The 18,252-nt window shown below is 34.3% G+C and overlaps 1 protein-coding gene across 3 annotated transcripts in view; it reads right to left on the bottom strand.

The window, feature by feature from the left end:
• The window catches only part of CNTLN (centlein), a 331,029-nt gene that overhangs the window by 109,223 nt on the left and 203,554 nt on the right, over positions 1-18,252 (bottom strand). For all 3 annotated transcript variants that reach the window (XM_060155107.1, XM_060155109.1, XM_060155108.1), the window contains exons 12-13: positions 17,201-17,301; positions 5,315-5,406 (exon numbers count right to left, since the gene is read on the bottom strand). In XM_060155107.1, the coding sequence (XP_060011090.1) occupies positions 5,315-5,406; positions 17,201-17,301 (193 nt within the window). The remainder of the gene's footprint in view (positions 1-5,314; positions 5,407-17,200; positions 17,302-18,252) is intronic.

Here is an 18,252-nt window from a genome sequence, read left to right as displayed (position 1 = left end):
TTTACCAAAAAAAAAAAAAAAAGGAATCTAACAATGTTAAAATAATTATTTCAAGGTTTCATATGAATTAATTTTTTTACACTTATTTCATTAAACAGTATTCATGTTGTAGGACACAGAAATAATATATAATTCTTGAACTTAATTTCAAAAACTATTCAGAAACAAAGACAATTGCACAAATAAAGCTAATAAAGGATAGAATCTAAGTGCCATAAGTCTGGACATAAAGGAAAGAGCAACTGATTCTAAGCCATGAGTACAAAAAATTTCAAGGAGGAGTTGATTTCAACTTAAATCTTGAAAAATATTCAACACTGTTTGTAAAGCACTGTTGCGGAGGAAGACATTTCTCTCTACCCTTCTGTGTTCTTATGGCTGGTCTAAGAATTAAATTGACATGAGACACATTAACAGGAGAAAATCAAAGGTTTTATAACATGTGTACATGGGAGAGACCCAGGAAAACACAGTAACTCAATGAAATGGCCAAAACCCTCCTCGCCTTAAATACCATTTTCAGCTAAAGAGAAAAGAGGATATTGGTGCTAGTGGTTTAGGAGGAAGGCAATTAACAAGGAGATGGAAAAGCAAATTCGTGGTAAACAAATGTTTGCTGAACCATGCAGAGACAACAGGACACAGAGAGAAATTTTAACAGACAATTTGCTAGATTCTTCCCTGACAACACACACCTAGTTTATACTACAGTTATCTATGGTGATAGTTCCCTTCCTGGAATAGGTCCTCTATCTTCATTCTCTTAGGCAGTCAGGTGGAAGGTCAAAGTTTCTTCCTGAGTCTTTTGGGCCCTGATTATTTTTGACTCAAAATAATCCATATGCCAAAGAGACTTTTGGAGTGGCAAATTTTGTTCCTTTATAGTACATTTTACCATTTATAAAAATTTTTAATAAACACAATCTCTTCTGATAATCTCAAAAACAGGTGAGGTAAGCAGAATTGATAATTATCTTCCCAGAAGAGGAAATGGAAGCTCTGAAAACTTAACACACAGACGTAAACATTTCCTGGTTAAACTGGGATTCAAGTTCAGGATTTTGTGTCTATCCCACTATTCCACAAGCCGTATGGGGAAGAAGACTTTCCCAGATATATGTGGAAAATGAACAAAGAACTAGGGTCAAGAAAGAAAGAGTCAAGCAAGAAACTTTTATAGGTCTTAACAGGGCTTACTCTTGACCTGGAGTAGATGTATATGAGTTTGCACCAGACTACTTGTAGACCTCTGTATATTTCTGGGAAACAAATTCTATTGATCCCTCTCAATGCAAATACTTTATTGGAGAGCTGGATAATGTGACAAAAAAATACAACAATTGAAAAACTATATGGACTCATACTTACCTTAAAACAAATTCTTCAAAGGAGAAAACATTATTGATACATTGACAACCAATGATTTAAAATAATATTCGAGAAATACACAAAAAACTTATGCATACTCTTAACACTTTCCAGTTTACTGGACTTGACTCATGATGGTGAAGATCTAGGTTGTTTCCTAATGTGAGTTTCAGTCCTCTCTGATCCTTCTGCACCCTTAGTCTTCTTGTGAGTTCAACCCCCTTCATTTAATTCAACAGTCATTTACCGATTGGTTATGCTGCCCTGGGACATGGATATTTCCCAACACAATATGAAGAATCTCAGCTAATTTTAATCAGTTTTTTCCATAGTATGATATACTCCCTATTGTTGGACTTATGTCTTTGTAGGGCTTACTCTTGACCTGAAATAGAGGTATATGAGTTTCTACCAGAATATTGTAGACCTCTGTATATTTCTGTGAAACAAATTCTATTGTTCTTTCTCAATGCAAATACTTTATTGGAGAGCTGGATAATGTGACAGAAAATAGTGTTCAGGAATACATGAACATTTTTACTTTTTCCAAATCACTCTATCACGAAATTATAGTCTCCATTTACTAAAAAATACTACAAGCAGAAAAAGAATACCACCTTTTTCTCTTTGGTTTCTCTCAGTGGTTTTTAATCACTGCCCCAAACAGTATAGTTTTCATAAATATACTTTAAAATATTTTAGCATGTTAGATTCCAGGGTGGCGTGAATAGAAGAGACTGTATTTTTAAAAATTATTTTATGAAAATAAACAATTATACCTTTAAAAAATGATTTTGACAGTGGTGATATAAAAATATTAGTAAGAAGCAGTGCAATCTAGGGGAAATTGAATTTTGAGCCTGGTCTGGATCTCACTTCTAGCTCTGATTGCTTTACCTGGTAAAATATTTAACCTATTTTACCTTTAGTTTCCTCATCTGTGAAATGGGAATAGTAACAGCTATTTTACAGGTTACAAGCATTAAATATGATCATACACCACAATTCTCAGTAGATGGTAAGTTCTAGACGGTTCATCATCATCATCATCATCATTATCATTATTGTCTCTATTACTGTTAATCATAACAGCTAGTTAATAATATTACTTGAGCTAAAATATAATTACTTGCACTAAATATTGCTGAATTATCTATTAAATCAACTTTACACTTTTTTTTTTTTTTTTTTTTGCGGTACGCGGGCCTCTCACTGTCGTGGCCTCTCCCGTTGCGGAGCACAGGCTCCGGGCGCGCAGGCTCAGCGGCCATGGCTCACGGGCCCAGCCACTTCACGGCATGTGGGATCCTCCCAGACCGGGGCACGAACCCGCGTCCCCTGCATCGGCAGGCGGACTCCCAACCACTGCACCACGAGGGAAGCCCCTCAACTTTATACTTTTGATTAAAATATAACATAATGAAGAAATGTAACAAACATCTTAAATTTGAGATTTCAGTTTTGGAAATTGGCATTTTTTAATTTTAAGATTGGGTACAACTCATGAAAATTTTAGATACCAGTGGAAGAGTACCTTTTTAAGGTCTGTTATGTTTAAAATATTTAAAGTCTGTTAACTGCCTAATGTGAATCTATGTTTAAACATAAGAACTGGTCAAAATTATTTGCATTTAAGTTTAAAATGGAGAACAAGAGAGATACTACTTCTAAAGAATTTGATAAGGGAAAGTCCATAGCACATATTAAAGTGTTATTCAAGGTATACTCTCAAAAAATTGTCAAACTGATTTCACCTCTCCAAAAACAGAAAGGAAAATTTCAATATATATTTGAAAATGAAAGTCTGAGGAAGTGTTAAAGGCATTTGGTTTGTGTGGTATTAGATCATCTCAAGTCCAGTATTGAGCATTTAATTTACCAAAAAGATGGCTCCTTTCAAAACTGAAATAAAACACCTGACTTTTTAAAGTTTGTGTATTACTTTGTTAGAGCTGCCGTAACAAAGTACACAGACTGGGTGGCTTCAACCCTAATAACCTCATTTTAACTTAATTAAAATTTTAAAGACCTCCATCTTCAAATATAGTCACATTCTGAGATACAGGGGATTAGGACTTTGACGTAAGAATTTGGGTGGGGGACACAACTTATCCCTTAACAGAGTGAAATGTTAAGACATTATTTTAAAAAGGATCTACTTATATGTTTCATTTCTACTATGTATTATACAAATATTGTTTTCATGTTTTTACTGTCTTTTAAACCCATTTTGAATGAATTTCATATATATCCTTCTAAAATAAGGGAACTCAACTAAAGGGGTTAAATCATGACTCATACAATTGCATTAGGTTAATATTTAAAAAAACAGTGACAAATTAGTACACTAATTTGACACATGGTCCAATGAAAACAATTTCTGTTGGCTTTTAAGACTTAAAATGGCTTTCTGGATCTACTATGGTAGTAGTCAATGAAGGGGAGCAGAATTTTGCCACCCCAAAATGTCTCTTTGACATCTGTCTTATCTTGAGCTGGTTGTTTTTAAGAAACGGCAGACACAAGGAGAGGCTCTGAAAACTGAGTAGTAACTGACTGCCCAGCCCCGACATCTTTTCTTGTCTTTAGCTGAGGAAGGTGTATAAGGTGACGGCTTGGACCATTTCAGGGTGTTACTTCAGTTTTCCTGGGCATCTCCTACGTATACAGGAGGTATGCCTGTTGTTAAACTTCTGTTTGTTTTTTCCTGTTAATCTGTCTTTTTATTACTGGGGATATCTCATCTGAGAACCTAAAAGAATAGAGGAAAACTTCCTTTCCTCCTCCACATCATTTATGGCAGTTGGAATGAAATAATAAACTTCTCTAGGTTTCTACCCTAACGTAGTAAGTAGTAGTGTAGTACAATATACCCACAGAAATAAAAATTAAACAAAACCTGGCAAAAAAGAATATTGTTCTGAAACAAAAAAGATAAATTGTTATAAACTGTATCATGTTCTAGCTGGCAGTACATACATTATTTCAATTACTTATTTTATCTTAAGATAAACGAACATGAGCATTTCTTGTTCTTTATGTTATAATATGAAACTGATATGTGTCATAATAATGAGATGGCGGCCTGTGTTACCTGAGCATATGGCAAGTGTTAGGAGTATAAGGAATCATATCATCTGCTGTATATCACTAGATTTCCTACGAATCAATTCACAGACATACAAAATGTAAGTAGCTACATTAATATTTTTGTCTATATATCTGTAAACTTCCAGCTTTTTCTAAGAATATTTCCTTTATAACAATAACAAAAAGTATTAAAATAAAACCAAGCCCACTTAACTGAAACTGATGACAATGTTATTTATATACAAAAATGTAAATTAAGTACAAAGTTGTAAAGATAAATGTTAAGATTTTTAAACAACATTTTACTATTAAAGATAGCCATGTTGTAAAGTGAGTATAGGGTTTATACAGAGTGGTTCTATTAAAACAGGGAGAGCTATACCAAATCATATGGGCATAAATTTTTATCTAAAATGAGATGAGACATGTATAATTTTCAAGTTTAAAATTAAAATTATAAACATATTACCATTTTACTGCATAAAGCTAAAACTATGCTTCTTTTTTAGTTCAAATATTGTACATCTGTATGCGTTTTGAAATGTAACAGAGAAAGTAAAATAGTTAAGTTATACCTAATAAACACATAGAGGGTAAATTTTTATACTTTCTATTGTTATCATTCTTTTTATCTTTGAAAATATTTTAAACCTATGTCAACACAAGCATGAGTGTTTCCACATTTACTTCACTAACATTGATTTTTTTAACCCCATTTTTGTAAACCAATGATTTTGAATTTAAGTTAAGGATTCACACAAGGCTTAAGTTCATGAGGCCTCGTTTTAAAATATAATCCTTTATGTTAAAATTCAGATTTAACTTGCTCAGTTCAATATCGTAAAGATTAGACTACCTTCTGCAATGTCTGCTCCGACATTTCTTTCCGATTCTTCTCTGGAGTACTCTTCTTGACCCCATCATCTTCACCGTATCTAAAGAGTTCTTCTGGCAGAGAATAAATAATATATTATGGTACCTCATATGCTCCTGAAACACTGTTCTGTCATTTTAAGAAAAAGGGGTGTATGGTTTCTCAACTATGAATAACGTAGTCTATTTTATTGTCAAGTATTTGGCCAGTAACTGAATGGTGACCTTTTTCAAGATTTTCAGTCTCACAATTATGTATCTTTATAGTGTCCCTTTCTTTTTTGCAGCGTAAGATTTTCAAAGGTATAACAGATCTGCAGGTTAACAATGCTGTATTTTTATTCCCATCTTCATTCTTTTGTAGACCATTCCCCTTTGCCTTAAAAGCAGAATTCACTGCCTTTTTATCTACACAGTCACTACTAGTTTTGTTCTCTGGATCTTGTTCCCTGCCAGGAGGATCAGAGTGATTGCTGAACAAAGCAAACAGTAACAGAATTAGGGTAGACTGAAACTGTAACACCCCCTACCACCACCTTTCTTTAAAGTAAAAGATCATGCAATGGGCAGAGTAAAGCATACAAATCACATTTCCAGAAAAAGTGACTTTATAACAAATAGAAACCCAGGTAATGGGTAAAGTTGTTCCTACAAATCATTCCTACACTACCCAGGCATTTGACTAATAAAACCCGTTCGAACAAGCAAAACTGTATAAGCAACATAACAACATTAAAGGAAAAAAAATCATAAAACTTCAGTTAATATTATTAGAATTGAAATACATTAAAACCTATAAATATGTTTTTCTTAGAAGATAAATTATGGTGACAAATTTAACATTTTCTTACTGAATTATTTTTTGAAATACACATTTCTCAAAGAATCAAAAAGGGGGCAAAAAGGATGCATAAAGCTAAAAGGATACATATCTGTGTTAGTCTGAGATGATTTTGCTTTAAAGTATGCTTGGCTGCTGTAGGTCAGTATGAAACTTTGATTTATCAACAAAGAAAAAAGAAAACAATATTACTCTCTGTAGAGTAGAAATCCTCTTGGTATAAACAGTGACTAACAAGTTTGTTAGAGTGAATTAGGCATTTCTTTTGTCTTTGAAACATGACATATCCAATTAAAACTTCTGTACTCCTGAAATAAATAGAACACTATCCTAAGGATAATAAAAGCTAGAATAGGTAGAATTTGCCACCCGGGGAATATGTACCTTTATCTTGATGATAATCTGTTGGTTCCCGAGTTTCTTTTTCTAGTCCCTTAACACCATGGTGCTGAATTCATTTACAAAACTCTTTCAGCAATATAGAAATAATATGCAAATACAATTCATCTGTTCTAGTCATTTAAATATCTGCTATAGTTCTAAGTAAAATATTTACACTTAAAAATAAGAAAATAGTTCTATATTCAAAGACTGTAGAGTGCTAAAAGTAGCTAAATAACTCCAACAATATAAATGTTGAAGACTGATTTAAAAATGAATTTGATTGCTGCTTTTGTGCTCCTAGGTGTGTGCAAGATTCCCTCGTGGACTGGAAGACCATGTTCACTTGTGGTTTTCTGTTGAAAACTTTGTTTCTCACCTTCACAGGTTTTACAAAGAATACATGGCAGCTAGGCCCAGGCCATGGAGAGGAACAAAGACCCAACTCTCTGCCCCTTGATTCCCTTCCCCTTCAAGGATCTCAGGATTTGGGAAGTGAACCAAGAGGACCCAGTTAGAAATATACAGTTCTATTTTTGTCCTTTGGTGGATGTGTGAGAATATGCTTATCCTTACTGGAAATTTATTTTAAAAATTGTGGGTTTAAATGCTTTACTTTTATTTTTACCACTATACAAATTCGTTCTGATTTATATTCTTTCTCAGGAGTTTCTTCTCTCCCCACTTTTTCTTTTTAACTTTGCTTACTCATAGTTGTTTAAACATTTTTCTCTATCGCCTATGTTTTTTTGGTCCCCTTAATTCTCCTGGATTACATTATAAATTAATGTAAATTCTTCTGCAACTTTTTCTCCTTCTTTTATATTCTTTTAGCTATTTTAACAAATTAATATTAAAAATCTGTTATCATTATAAGGGATTGCAGAATATGCCAGCCTAATATATGCCACTTTGGTATATTGATTATTTTCAGCAGTAGGAACTTCAAAAGCTGCAAATGCAGGTAGAGGCTTTCTCTGAACTCCCCTTATCTGCCAGAAGACCCTCCAGAAGGAACTTGAGTGTTATTACCCACTCCCCTAAAGTTTCATCAACCAGAGAAGATTAACTCTTATCACAGGAGAGGAAACTAGAAGTCCACACTATACCCAGACAAGCTTTACTACAAACTAACATTCCTCTCAGCTAGTCTTCTATGGGCCCATTCATCTTTTCTAAAATCATTTACTCTCCCCTAAGAGGCCTACATCCCTCCTCCTCTCTCCCTATTAAGACAGTATGTAATCCTGAATTCTAAAGCCACCTCTTTGAGTACTCACTCTTCCCTGGGTTTCTTCCATGTGTATACCATGAGGTATAAACATTAATAAATTTCTGGTTTCCTCTTGCTAATCTGTCTTTTATTATAGGGGTTTCAGCTAAGAAGGGTAGAAGGAAAATTCTTATTCCTCCCCTACAATTATATTTTTACTCATCTTAATATGATGCTTCCTACACTATCTTAAAGGTCTGTTTGTGATTGTATCAACTTGGGATATAAAGAAAGGAGAATAGGTATCTTGTGTATTGGCAATTTCCTAAAAAATACTGAAACCGAGCAGGACCCTGTGGAGGCTCCTGGGTATGAAAGCCTTTCTGTGTCCCCCCGTTCCTTGTTTGTAGAGAACAGACTCCAGCCTCCATGACCTTCCCTGAGTCCCAAAGGACAGATTCAAACAGTTGCTAATCATGGAAGGGAGGGCCTGCAGAGACAAGGCAGGAGCAGCCAAGAAACAATAGTGCAGCCTTGAGGCAGGTCCTGGTTTCACCTCAAGGGATACACACAACAGTACCTTTGAGCTCTTTACAGAACTAAAATCCCCAACAAACGGAAGATGTTAGCATTCTTCCTTCCAGAGAAGACCAGCTGAGGCCAGATTAAAGGAACCATAGAAGCTCATCAAGAGATGGCCTGAGACCAGATTAAAAGAGTGCAGGCCCTGCACACACCCTAATCTTATCGGCAAACTCAGCCCTGAACTATTGCTGTAAAACTCCTCACCAAATCCTCCCAGGTTGGGACACACAGTTTTCAAAGGCAGGAGCCCACTGTGTCCCCCTTTGCCTGGCAAAGCAATAGAGCTATTCTTTCCCACTTCACCCAAAACTCTGTCTCTGAGATTCAATTGGGCACCAGGGCACAGAGGCCGAGTTTTTGGCATCAATATTACTATTTTTTCTTCACTTTTAGGAAAAGTGAATATATTACTTTAGAGGGTACTTGCCATAACATACAGTAAGAAATATATATTTGGTCTTTTTCCCTGGCTCCCCACACAAAGCTTCTAAAGTCCTTGGAATTTCATAAGTGATAGAGGTGAGAGGATTATCTTCTGTTATTCATAACAAGCCTCTTTGCACAAGGTTCCCCATAAATCTATTTTCCTTTATATTTCACTTCTACTTAACACAAGCTGGATATAAAAATGTTGTTGGAGACACCAACAAAAGTTGCAGGGTGCAAAATTAATACACAGAAATCTCTTGCATTTCTATACACTAATAATGAAAGATCAGAGAGGAGAATTAAGGAAACAATCCCTTTTACCATCACATCAAAAAGAATAAAGTACCTAGGTATAAAATTACCTAAGAAGGCAAAAGACTTGTACTCAGAAAACTATAAAACACTGATGAAATAAATCAAAGATGACACAAACAGATGTAAAGATATACCATGTTCTTGGATTGGAAGAATCAACATCATCAAAATGACTATACTACCCAAGGCAATCTATAGATTCAATGCCATCCCTATCAAATTATCAATGACACTTTTCACAGAACTAGAACAAAATATTTTAAATTTGTATGGAAACACAAAAGACCCCAGATAGCCAAAGCCATCCTGAGAAAGAAAAAGAGAGCTAGAAGAATCAAGCTCCCTGACCTCAGACTATACTACAAAGCTACAGCCATCTAAACAGTATGGTACTGGCACAAAAACAGAAACATAGATCAGTGGAACCAGATAGAAAGCCCAGAAATAAACCCATGCACCTACGGTCAAGTAATCTACAACAAAGGAGGCAAGAATATACAATGGAGAAAAAACAGTCTCTTCACTAAGTGGTGCTGGGAAAACTGTAAAGCTACATGTAAAAGAATGAAGTTAGGACATTCTCTAACATCATAATACACAAAAATAAACTCAAAATGGATAAAAGACTTAAATTTAAGACTGAATACTTAAAACTCTTTGAGGAAAACATAGGCAGAACACACTGTTACATAAATCACAGCAATATCTTTTCAGATCTACCTCCTAGAGTAATGAAAATAAAACCAGAAATAAACAAATGGGACATAATTAAACCTAAAAGCTTTTTCACAGCAAAGGAAACCATAAACAAAATGAAAAGACAACCCACAGAATGGGAGAAAATATTTGCAAATGAAGCGACCAACAAGGGATTAATCTCTAAAATATAAAAACAGATCATGCAACTCAATATCAAAAAAACAACCCAATCCAAAAATGGGCAGAAGACCTAAATAGACACTTCTCCAAAGAAAACATACACATGGCCAAAAAAGCACATGAAAAGATGCTCAACATCACTAATTATTAGAGAAATGCAAATCAAAACTACAATGAGGTATCACCTCACACTGGTCAGAATGGCCATCATCAAAAAGTCTACGAACAATAAATGCTGGAGAGGGCGTGGAGAAAAGGGAACCCTCCTACACTGTTGGTGGAAATGCAAATTGGTACAACCACTATGGAGAACAGTATGGAGTTTCCTTAAAAAACCAAAAGTAGAACTGCTATATGATCCAGCAATCCCACTCCTGAGCATATATCCAGAGAAAACCATAATTCAAAAAGATACATGCACCCCAATGTTCACTGCAGCACTATTAACAATAGCCAGAACACAGAAGCAACCTAAATGTCCATCAACAGATGAGTGAATAAAGAAGATGTGGTACATATATACAATGGAATATTACTCAGCCATAAAAGGAACGAAATAACGCCATTTGCAGCAACATTGGTGGACCTAGAGACTGTCATACTTTATGAAGTAAGTCAGACAGAGAAAGACAAATAATATATGATATCACTTATATGTGGAATCTAAAAAAAAGACACAAATGGACTTATTTACAAAACAGAAATAGAGTCACATATGTAGAAAACAATCTTATGGTTCTGGGGGGAAAGGTGGGGGAAGGATAAATTGGGAGATTGGAATTGACATATACACGCTACTATATATGAAATAGATAACTAGTAAGGACCTACTGTATAGCACAGGGAACTCTACTCAATACGCTGTAATGGCCTATATGGGAAAAGAATCTAAAAAAGAGTGGATATATGTATATGTATAAATGATTCACTTTGCTGTACTCTTGAAACACAACATTGTAAATCAACTATACTCCAATAAAAACTTTACAAAAAGAATAATCCAGAATAAATAAAAATACACAAAACAAAATATACTATGAAGGCTCCCACTGACCTAAGATGAAACAATCTGAATATCAAAAAGAATAATGCCTTCAATGGATTAAAAAATCTTTAAATATATCAACAGAAGTTCTGAGTTTCTAACACTAACAAAAGCCACCAACTCATTGATCACCTTTGAAGGATGCTAGGTCACCAAATGAAAATTGGTAAAGAGGTGTAATCAAGATTTTTCTTGCCTTTCCTGTACAAACTGTATTTCAGGATAACCAAATAGTTATCCATATTCTTCTTCATAGAATTCCAGATAAAAAGTGCACAAAAAATGCTAAAATCAGAAAATTGCTGTGTTGCAACCCCAAATGAAATAATGAATTTTGATAACAATAACCAATGGATGCTAAAACCAGTAAATGAAACATTGATTGGGAATTTAATAATAGAGGGATTAGGCTGAAACCACCTGAAGTTCCTAATTAATCTTAATATTATTTAAAGTGGGATAAACCAGAAAAAAAAAAGAACATGCACCCCAATGTTCACTGCAGCCTATGTACAATAGCCAAGACATGGAAGCAACCTAAATGTCCATCAACAAAGGAATGGACAAAGAAGATGTGGTACATAAATACAGTGGAATATTACTCGGCCATAAAAAAGAATGAAGTAATGCCATTTGCAGCAACATGGATGGACCTAGAGATTATCATATTAAGTAAAGTAAGTCAGACAGAGAAAGACAAATATCATATTACTTATATGTGGAATGTAAAAAAATCATACTAATGAACTTATTTACATAACAGAAACAGAGTCACAGACTTCAAAAACAAACTTATGGTTACCAAAGGGAAAAGGTGGGGAGTGATAAATTAGGAGTTTGAGATTAACATTTACACAGTACTATATATAAAACAGATAATCAACAAGGACCTAGTGTTATAGCACAAGGAACTCTACTCAATATTATGTAATAACCTATATGGGAAAAGAATCTGAAAAAAATGGATATATGCATATGTATAACTGAATCACTTTGCTGTACACCTGAAACTAACACAACATTGTAAATCAACTATATTCCAATATAAAATAAAATTTTTTTAAAAACTTAAGTTTCTGTCAATTTACGTCACAGTTATAAGATGTTATATGTAAGTCTCCTAGCAACCACAAAGCAAAAACCTACAAAAAACACATAAAAGATAAACAGACAGGGGGCTTCCCTGGTGGCACAGTGGTTGAGAGTCCACCTGCCGATGCAGGGGACACGGGTTCGTGCCCCGGTCCGGGAGGATCCCACATGCTGCGGAGCAGCTAGGCCCGTGAGCTCTGGCCGCTGAGTCTGCGTATCCGGAGCCTGTGCTCCGCAATGGGAGAGGCCACAACAGTGAGAGGCCAGCGTACCGCAAAAAAAAAAAAAAAAGATAGACAGGAATATAAGTATATTTATACCACTAAAGAATGTCATCAAAACAAAAAGGAAGAGAGTAGGAGAAGAATAAAGGAAGCGGGTGGAACTACAAAAACAGCCAGTAAACAATGAACAAAAAAGCAATATGTATATACCTGTCAACAATTATTTTACCTGTAAATGCACTAAATTCTCCAAACAAAAGACACAGAGTAGCTGGATGAATAAAAAACCAAGACCCATCTATATACTGCCTACAAAAGACGCACTTTAGATTTAAAGACACACACAGACTGAACACAAAAGGATTGAAAAAGATATTCCATGCAAATGGAGACCGGAAGAAAGCTGGAGTAGCTACACTTACATCAGGCAAAATAGGCTTTAAGACAAGACTGTCAGAAGAGACAAAGATGGGTATTATATAACGATGAAGAGGTCAGTCCAACAAGAGGATGTAACATTTGTAAATATTCACACACCCAACATAGGAGCACCTAAATATAGAAAGCAAGTATTAAGAGACCTAATGGGAGAAACAGACAGACATACAGTAATTGTTCTGTTCAGATTTTCTATTCCATCATGATTCAGTCTTGGTAGGTGGTATGTTTCTAGGAATTTATCCATTTCTTCTAGGTTGTGGAATTCGTTGGAATATATTTGTTAAAAGTATTTTCCTATGATTCTTTGTATTTCTGTGGTATCAGGTGTAACATCTCCTGTTTCATTTTTTTAATTTTATTTGAGTTCTCTCTCTTTTTTTCTTGGTAAGTATAGCTAAAGGCTTGTCAACATTATTTATCTTTTTAAAGAACCAGCTCTGAATAGATTTATAACTGATAAGGAGATTGAATCAGTAATCAAAAACCTCCCAGCAAACAAAAATCAGATCCAGACGGCTTCATTAATGAATTCTGCCAAATATTTAAGGAAGAATTAATACCAATTCTTCTCAAACTCTTCCAAAATATATAAGAGGAGGGAGCTTTTCCAAGCTCAATTCACAAGGCCAGTATTATCCTGATACCAACACCAGAAAAGTACACCACAAGAAAAGAAAATTATAGGCCAATATCCCTGATGAATATAGATATACTGTCCTCAAAAAAATATCAGTAAACAAAATTCAATACACTACAAGGACCATACGCTAAGATCAAGTGGGATTTATTCCAGCAATGCAAGGATGGGTTAACATCTGTAAATCAGTCAATGTGATACACCACATTACAAAAAGAAGGATAAAAATCATATGATCATCTCAACAGATGTAGGAATATCTTTTGACTATATTCAACATCCTTTCATGGTTAAAACCCTCAACAAACTGGGTACAGAGGGAATCTATCTCTACATAATGAGGGCCATATATGACAAGCCCACAGCTAATATCATACTCAGTGGTGAAAAGCTGGAAGCTTTTCCTCTAAGATCAGGAACAAGATAAAATGCCCATTCTCACCACTTTTATTCAACATAGTATTGGAAGTCCTAGCCAGCCACTTAAGCAAGAAAAATAAATAAAAGGCATCCAACTGGAAAGGAAGAACTAAAACTGTCACTATTTGCAGATGACATGATATAGAAAACCCTAATGACTCCATCAAAAACTGTCAGAACTGCTAATAACTGTAAGAACTAACAAATTCAGTAAATTTGCAGGATACAAAATCGATATACAAAAAGCTGTTCTATTTCTTTATACTCACAATGAACTATCAGAGAAAAATTAAGAAAACAATCCCTAGGAATAAATTTAACCAAGGAGGTGAAAGACCTGTGTATTGAAAACTAAAAGACATTAATGAAAGAAACTGAAGAAGACAAAAATAAATGGAAAGATATTTCATGCTCATTGATTGAAAGAACCAATATTGTTAAAATGTCTATACAACCCAAAGCAAACTACAGATTCAATGCAATCCTTATTAAAATTCCAATGGCATTTTTCAAAAGAAAACACAAATTCAAATAACCCTAAAATCTGATGGAACCACAAAGTACCCCAAATAGTCAAAGCAATGTGAGAAAGAAGAAAAGTTGGAGGCATCATGTACGCCCTGATTTCAAACTATATTACAAAGCTAATATTTAAAACAGTATAGTACTGGCATAAAATAGGCGCATACATCAATGGAACAGAATAGAGCCCAGATATAAAAACAAGCTTATACGGTCAATTAATTTACAACAAAGGAGGCAAGAATATACAATAGGGAAAGGACAGTCTCTTCATTAAATGGTGTTGGGAAAACTGGACAGCCACAAGCAAAAGAATGAAACTGGACTACTATCTTATACCACATACAAAAATTCACTCAAAATGTATTAAAGGCTTGAACATAAGATCTGAAACCCTAAAATTCCCAGAAGAAAACAGAGGCAGTAAGCTCCTTGACCTAGATCTTGGGGATGATTTTTTGAATCTGACATCAAAAGCAAAAGCAACAATAGTAAAAATGAATAAGTTGGACTACATCATACTAAACATCTTCTGCACAGCAAAGGAGACCATAAACAAAATAAAAAAGCAACCTACTGAATGGGAGAAACTATTTGCAAATCATATATCTGATAATGGGCCAATATCCAAATGTATTTTAAAAACTCATATAATGCAATAACAAAAAAACAAACAATTCAATTTAAAAGTGGGCAGAAGATCTAAATGGACATTTTTCCAAAGAAGACATACAGGTCTAACTTGTTTTATTGTACTTTGCTTTACTGTTCTTTGCAGATATTGTGTTTTTCTACTAATTGAGTGTTTGTGGCAACCCTCTGTCAACCAAGTCTATTGGTGCCATTTCCAACAGCATTTGGTCATTTTGTGTCTCTGTGTCACATTTTGGTAATTCTCCTAATATTTCAAACCCTCCTCCAGCAAAAAAGACTATGACCCACTGAAAACTCAGATGATGGTTAGCATTTTTTAGCAATGAAGTATTTTTTAATTAAGGTAGGTACATTCATTTTTTAGACATAATGCTATTGCACACAACAAACTACGATATAGTGTAAATATAATTTTTATGTGCCCTGGGAAACCAATAAAATCACGTGACTCACTTTATAGCAATATTCGCTTTATTGTGGTGGTCTGGAAAAAAACTCCGCAGAATCTCCTAGATATGCCTGTACAGATAGCTAACAGATATGTGAAAAGATGCTCAACATCATTAATCATGAGGGAACTACAAATCAAAACCACACTGAGATATCATCTCATACCTTTTAGAATGGCTGTTGTCAAAAAGACAAGAAGTAACAAATCTTGGTGAGAATGCAGAGAAAAGAGAACCCTTGTGCACTATCGGTGGGAATGTAAATGGGTGCATCTACTTTGTAAAACAACATGGAGGTTCCTCAAAAAGATAAAAATAGAACTACCATATGATCCAGCAATTTCTGGGTATTTATCCAAAGAAAATGAAAACACTAACGTGAAAAGATATATGCACCCCAATGTTCACTGCAGCATTATTTACAGTAGCCAAGATATGGAAATAACCTAGGTGTCCATTGATGGATGATAGGATAAAGAAATTGTGATACATATATACATATACACAATGGATATTATTCAGCCATAAAAAATAATGACATCTTGCCATTTGTGACAACATGGATGGGCCTCACAGACATTATGATAAATGAAATAAGTCAGAGAGAGAAAAACAAATACCATATGATGCCTTTCATATGTAGAATCTAAACAAACAAAGAAACAAAGAAAAAAGCTCAGAAACACAGAGAACAGATTGGTAGTGGCCAGAGGTGATAAAAGAAATGGGTGAAGGGAGTCAAAAGGTAAAAAGAAAAAAGAATAATAAAAAAAAAAGGCCCCATCAGCTTTTCACCCAATGGTCTTAGTAGTCATTAATGATCATTGCCTTGATCTATGGAAAAAAAAAGAACTCAATGAAGGAGTAGCATAAAATATGATATAAATCAATAGTGTAAAATAGAAGGATTCAAATATTGGCCTTGACAAGTTCACTAGTAAACTAAATAAGAGCAACTGGAACAACAAAGTAATTGGGACAACTTCCAGATGAGTGATATATAAAAATTTAAATATTACATACAAATTATTAAGTATAAATTATTAATTGAATTATTAAGTATAAATTGTCAACACCTAAAAAGCACAGTGGTAACAATTAAGCTGTAGCAAGGTCAAATAAGAAGAAATTCTATCATATCAACCTTATTTACTTTTTTTAATGAGGTATCTGAGGATGGACTGAAGTCATATTGTAACTATAGTAATCTTGATTTTAACAAAGGAATAATCTTGTAATTGAAATAGATACATCCCCTTTTACTCAACACTCTCAGGCTAGGGGTCAGGCAGGTTTCAGATTTGCAGATCTCCAAGTTTCCTTCTACCTCTAAGATTGTGATTCCAGGTGAGAACTAAATGACTTCCAGAAAAGTGTAATGTCATATAAAAATATAAATGAATTATTGATAGTTAACTACCTCTATATTATCAATAACTCTATATTACCTATAAAACTTTGGACAAACACACCTAGTAAAACTTTGTCAATGAATAGTAAAAATGAATATTTTCTCCTTATCAAATATTTCTTTAAAATTTTTAATAAATTATAAAGCTGACTTTTAAGTGTTCTATTTGATTTTCTCATGAAAGGTGAAAATGTTAATGAGATATGAATGAGTAAAGCAGTGGAAAGAGGGGGAACAGGGTGAGAGTCTTAGAAGAAAATGAAAGTAAAACATAAAGAACTGGATAATTTTAAACTGCTTACATTAAACATTTATCCTCACAAAAAATTACCTTCTCTTCTCTCTGCCATAAATGTATTCAATTCTTGTATTGTTGCTTTATCAACAGACATATGTACCTTAAGTTTATCCAATTCTTCTTGAAGATTCATCCTATGAAAATTAACACAATAAACAATTATTTTAATTGTGTAAGTTAAGGAATAATATAGCAAACATATAAAAGCGGCAAAAATATTTTAAAAATACATGAATTAGACAGTAGTAAAATAAAAGCTAGAGTATATTAATATTAACAAATCCTAACAATTAAAATTGAATTTTAATGAGCATCTGGAAGGTAAAATGTTTCGACTAATTTTTAACTTTGTCTAAATAAACATGCTAAATAGGTAAAACATAAACTGTATAATTAAAAAAATCATCTATCGAGTTACCAGATCATTTTCTAACAGATACGCTATGTAAAATAATAAAATTGTTAATACATATCACTGCAAGCCAAGAGAGTAAATCTCTAGATGCCAAGTAAAGACAAAAAACCCTTACTAGTAAAATGGAATTGAGCTACCATGACAAGAGACCTGGATCAAATACTGCCCATGGAGACTTCAGACCTTGAGACCCGAGTGGAGATGAAAGTTTATATGCAAGGCCCTTCAGGGCTGAGAGACAAAACTGGACTAACTGCAGAAAGCTGGGAGACAAAATTTGTCTCCCAGACAAAGCTGGGAGACAAAATGAGCCCTGAATATCTGGGCTCATCTGGTTGAAGTTCCATTAAAAAGAGGCTTCTTGCCCTAGTCTGAGAGCAAGACAGAGTCAACCATGTGAGATTAGGATCCTAAGTCTATATTACTGGTTTCAAAATTGAGCCATTATACATTTGCAGAGAACTGAAGAAATGACAGCAATGTAAAAACTGGTTTATGCCCATGTACACTGGAGAGTTCAGGCAGACACAATCATCCACTGAAGAGAGGTGTCTACAACTGAGAGAATGGACAGGAGGAAAACCACCACAGAAAATAATTCTCAAGGAAGTCAGGTTTGCAGAGAAGAATAAATATGAATACGCTCAAAGCCATGAATGACAGCCTAAAT

The sequence above is a fragment of the Lagenorhynchus albirostris genome, chromosome 7 (genome assembly GCF_949774975.1).
Source record: "Lagenorhynchus albirostris chromosome 7, mLagAlb1.1, whole genome shotgun sequence".
NCBI classification, from domain to species: domain Eukaryota; kingdom Metazoa; phylum Chordata; class Mammalia; order Artiodactyla; family Delphinidae; genus Lagenorhynchus; species Lagenorhynchus albirostris.
This window is presented reverse-complemented; position numbering and strand designations above follow the sequence as displayed.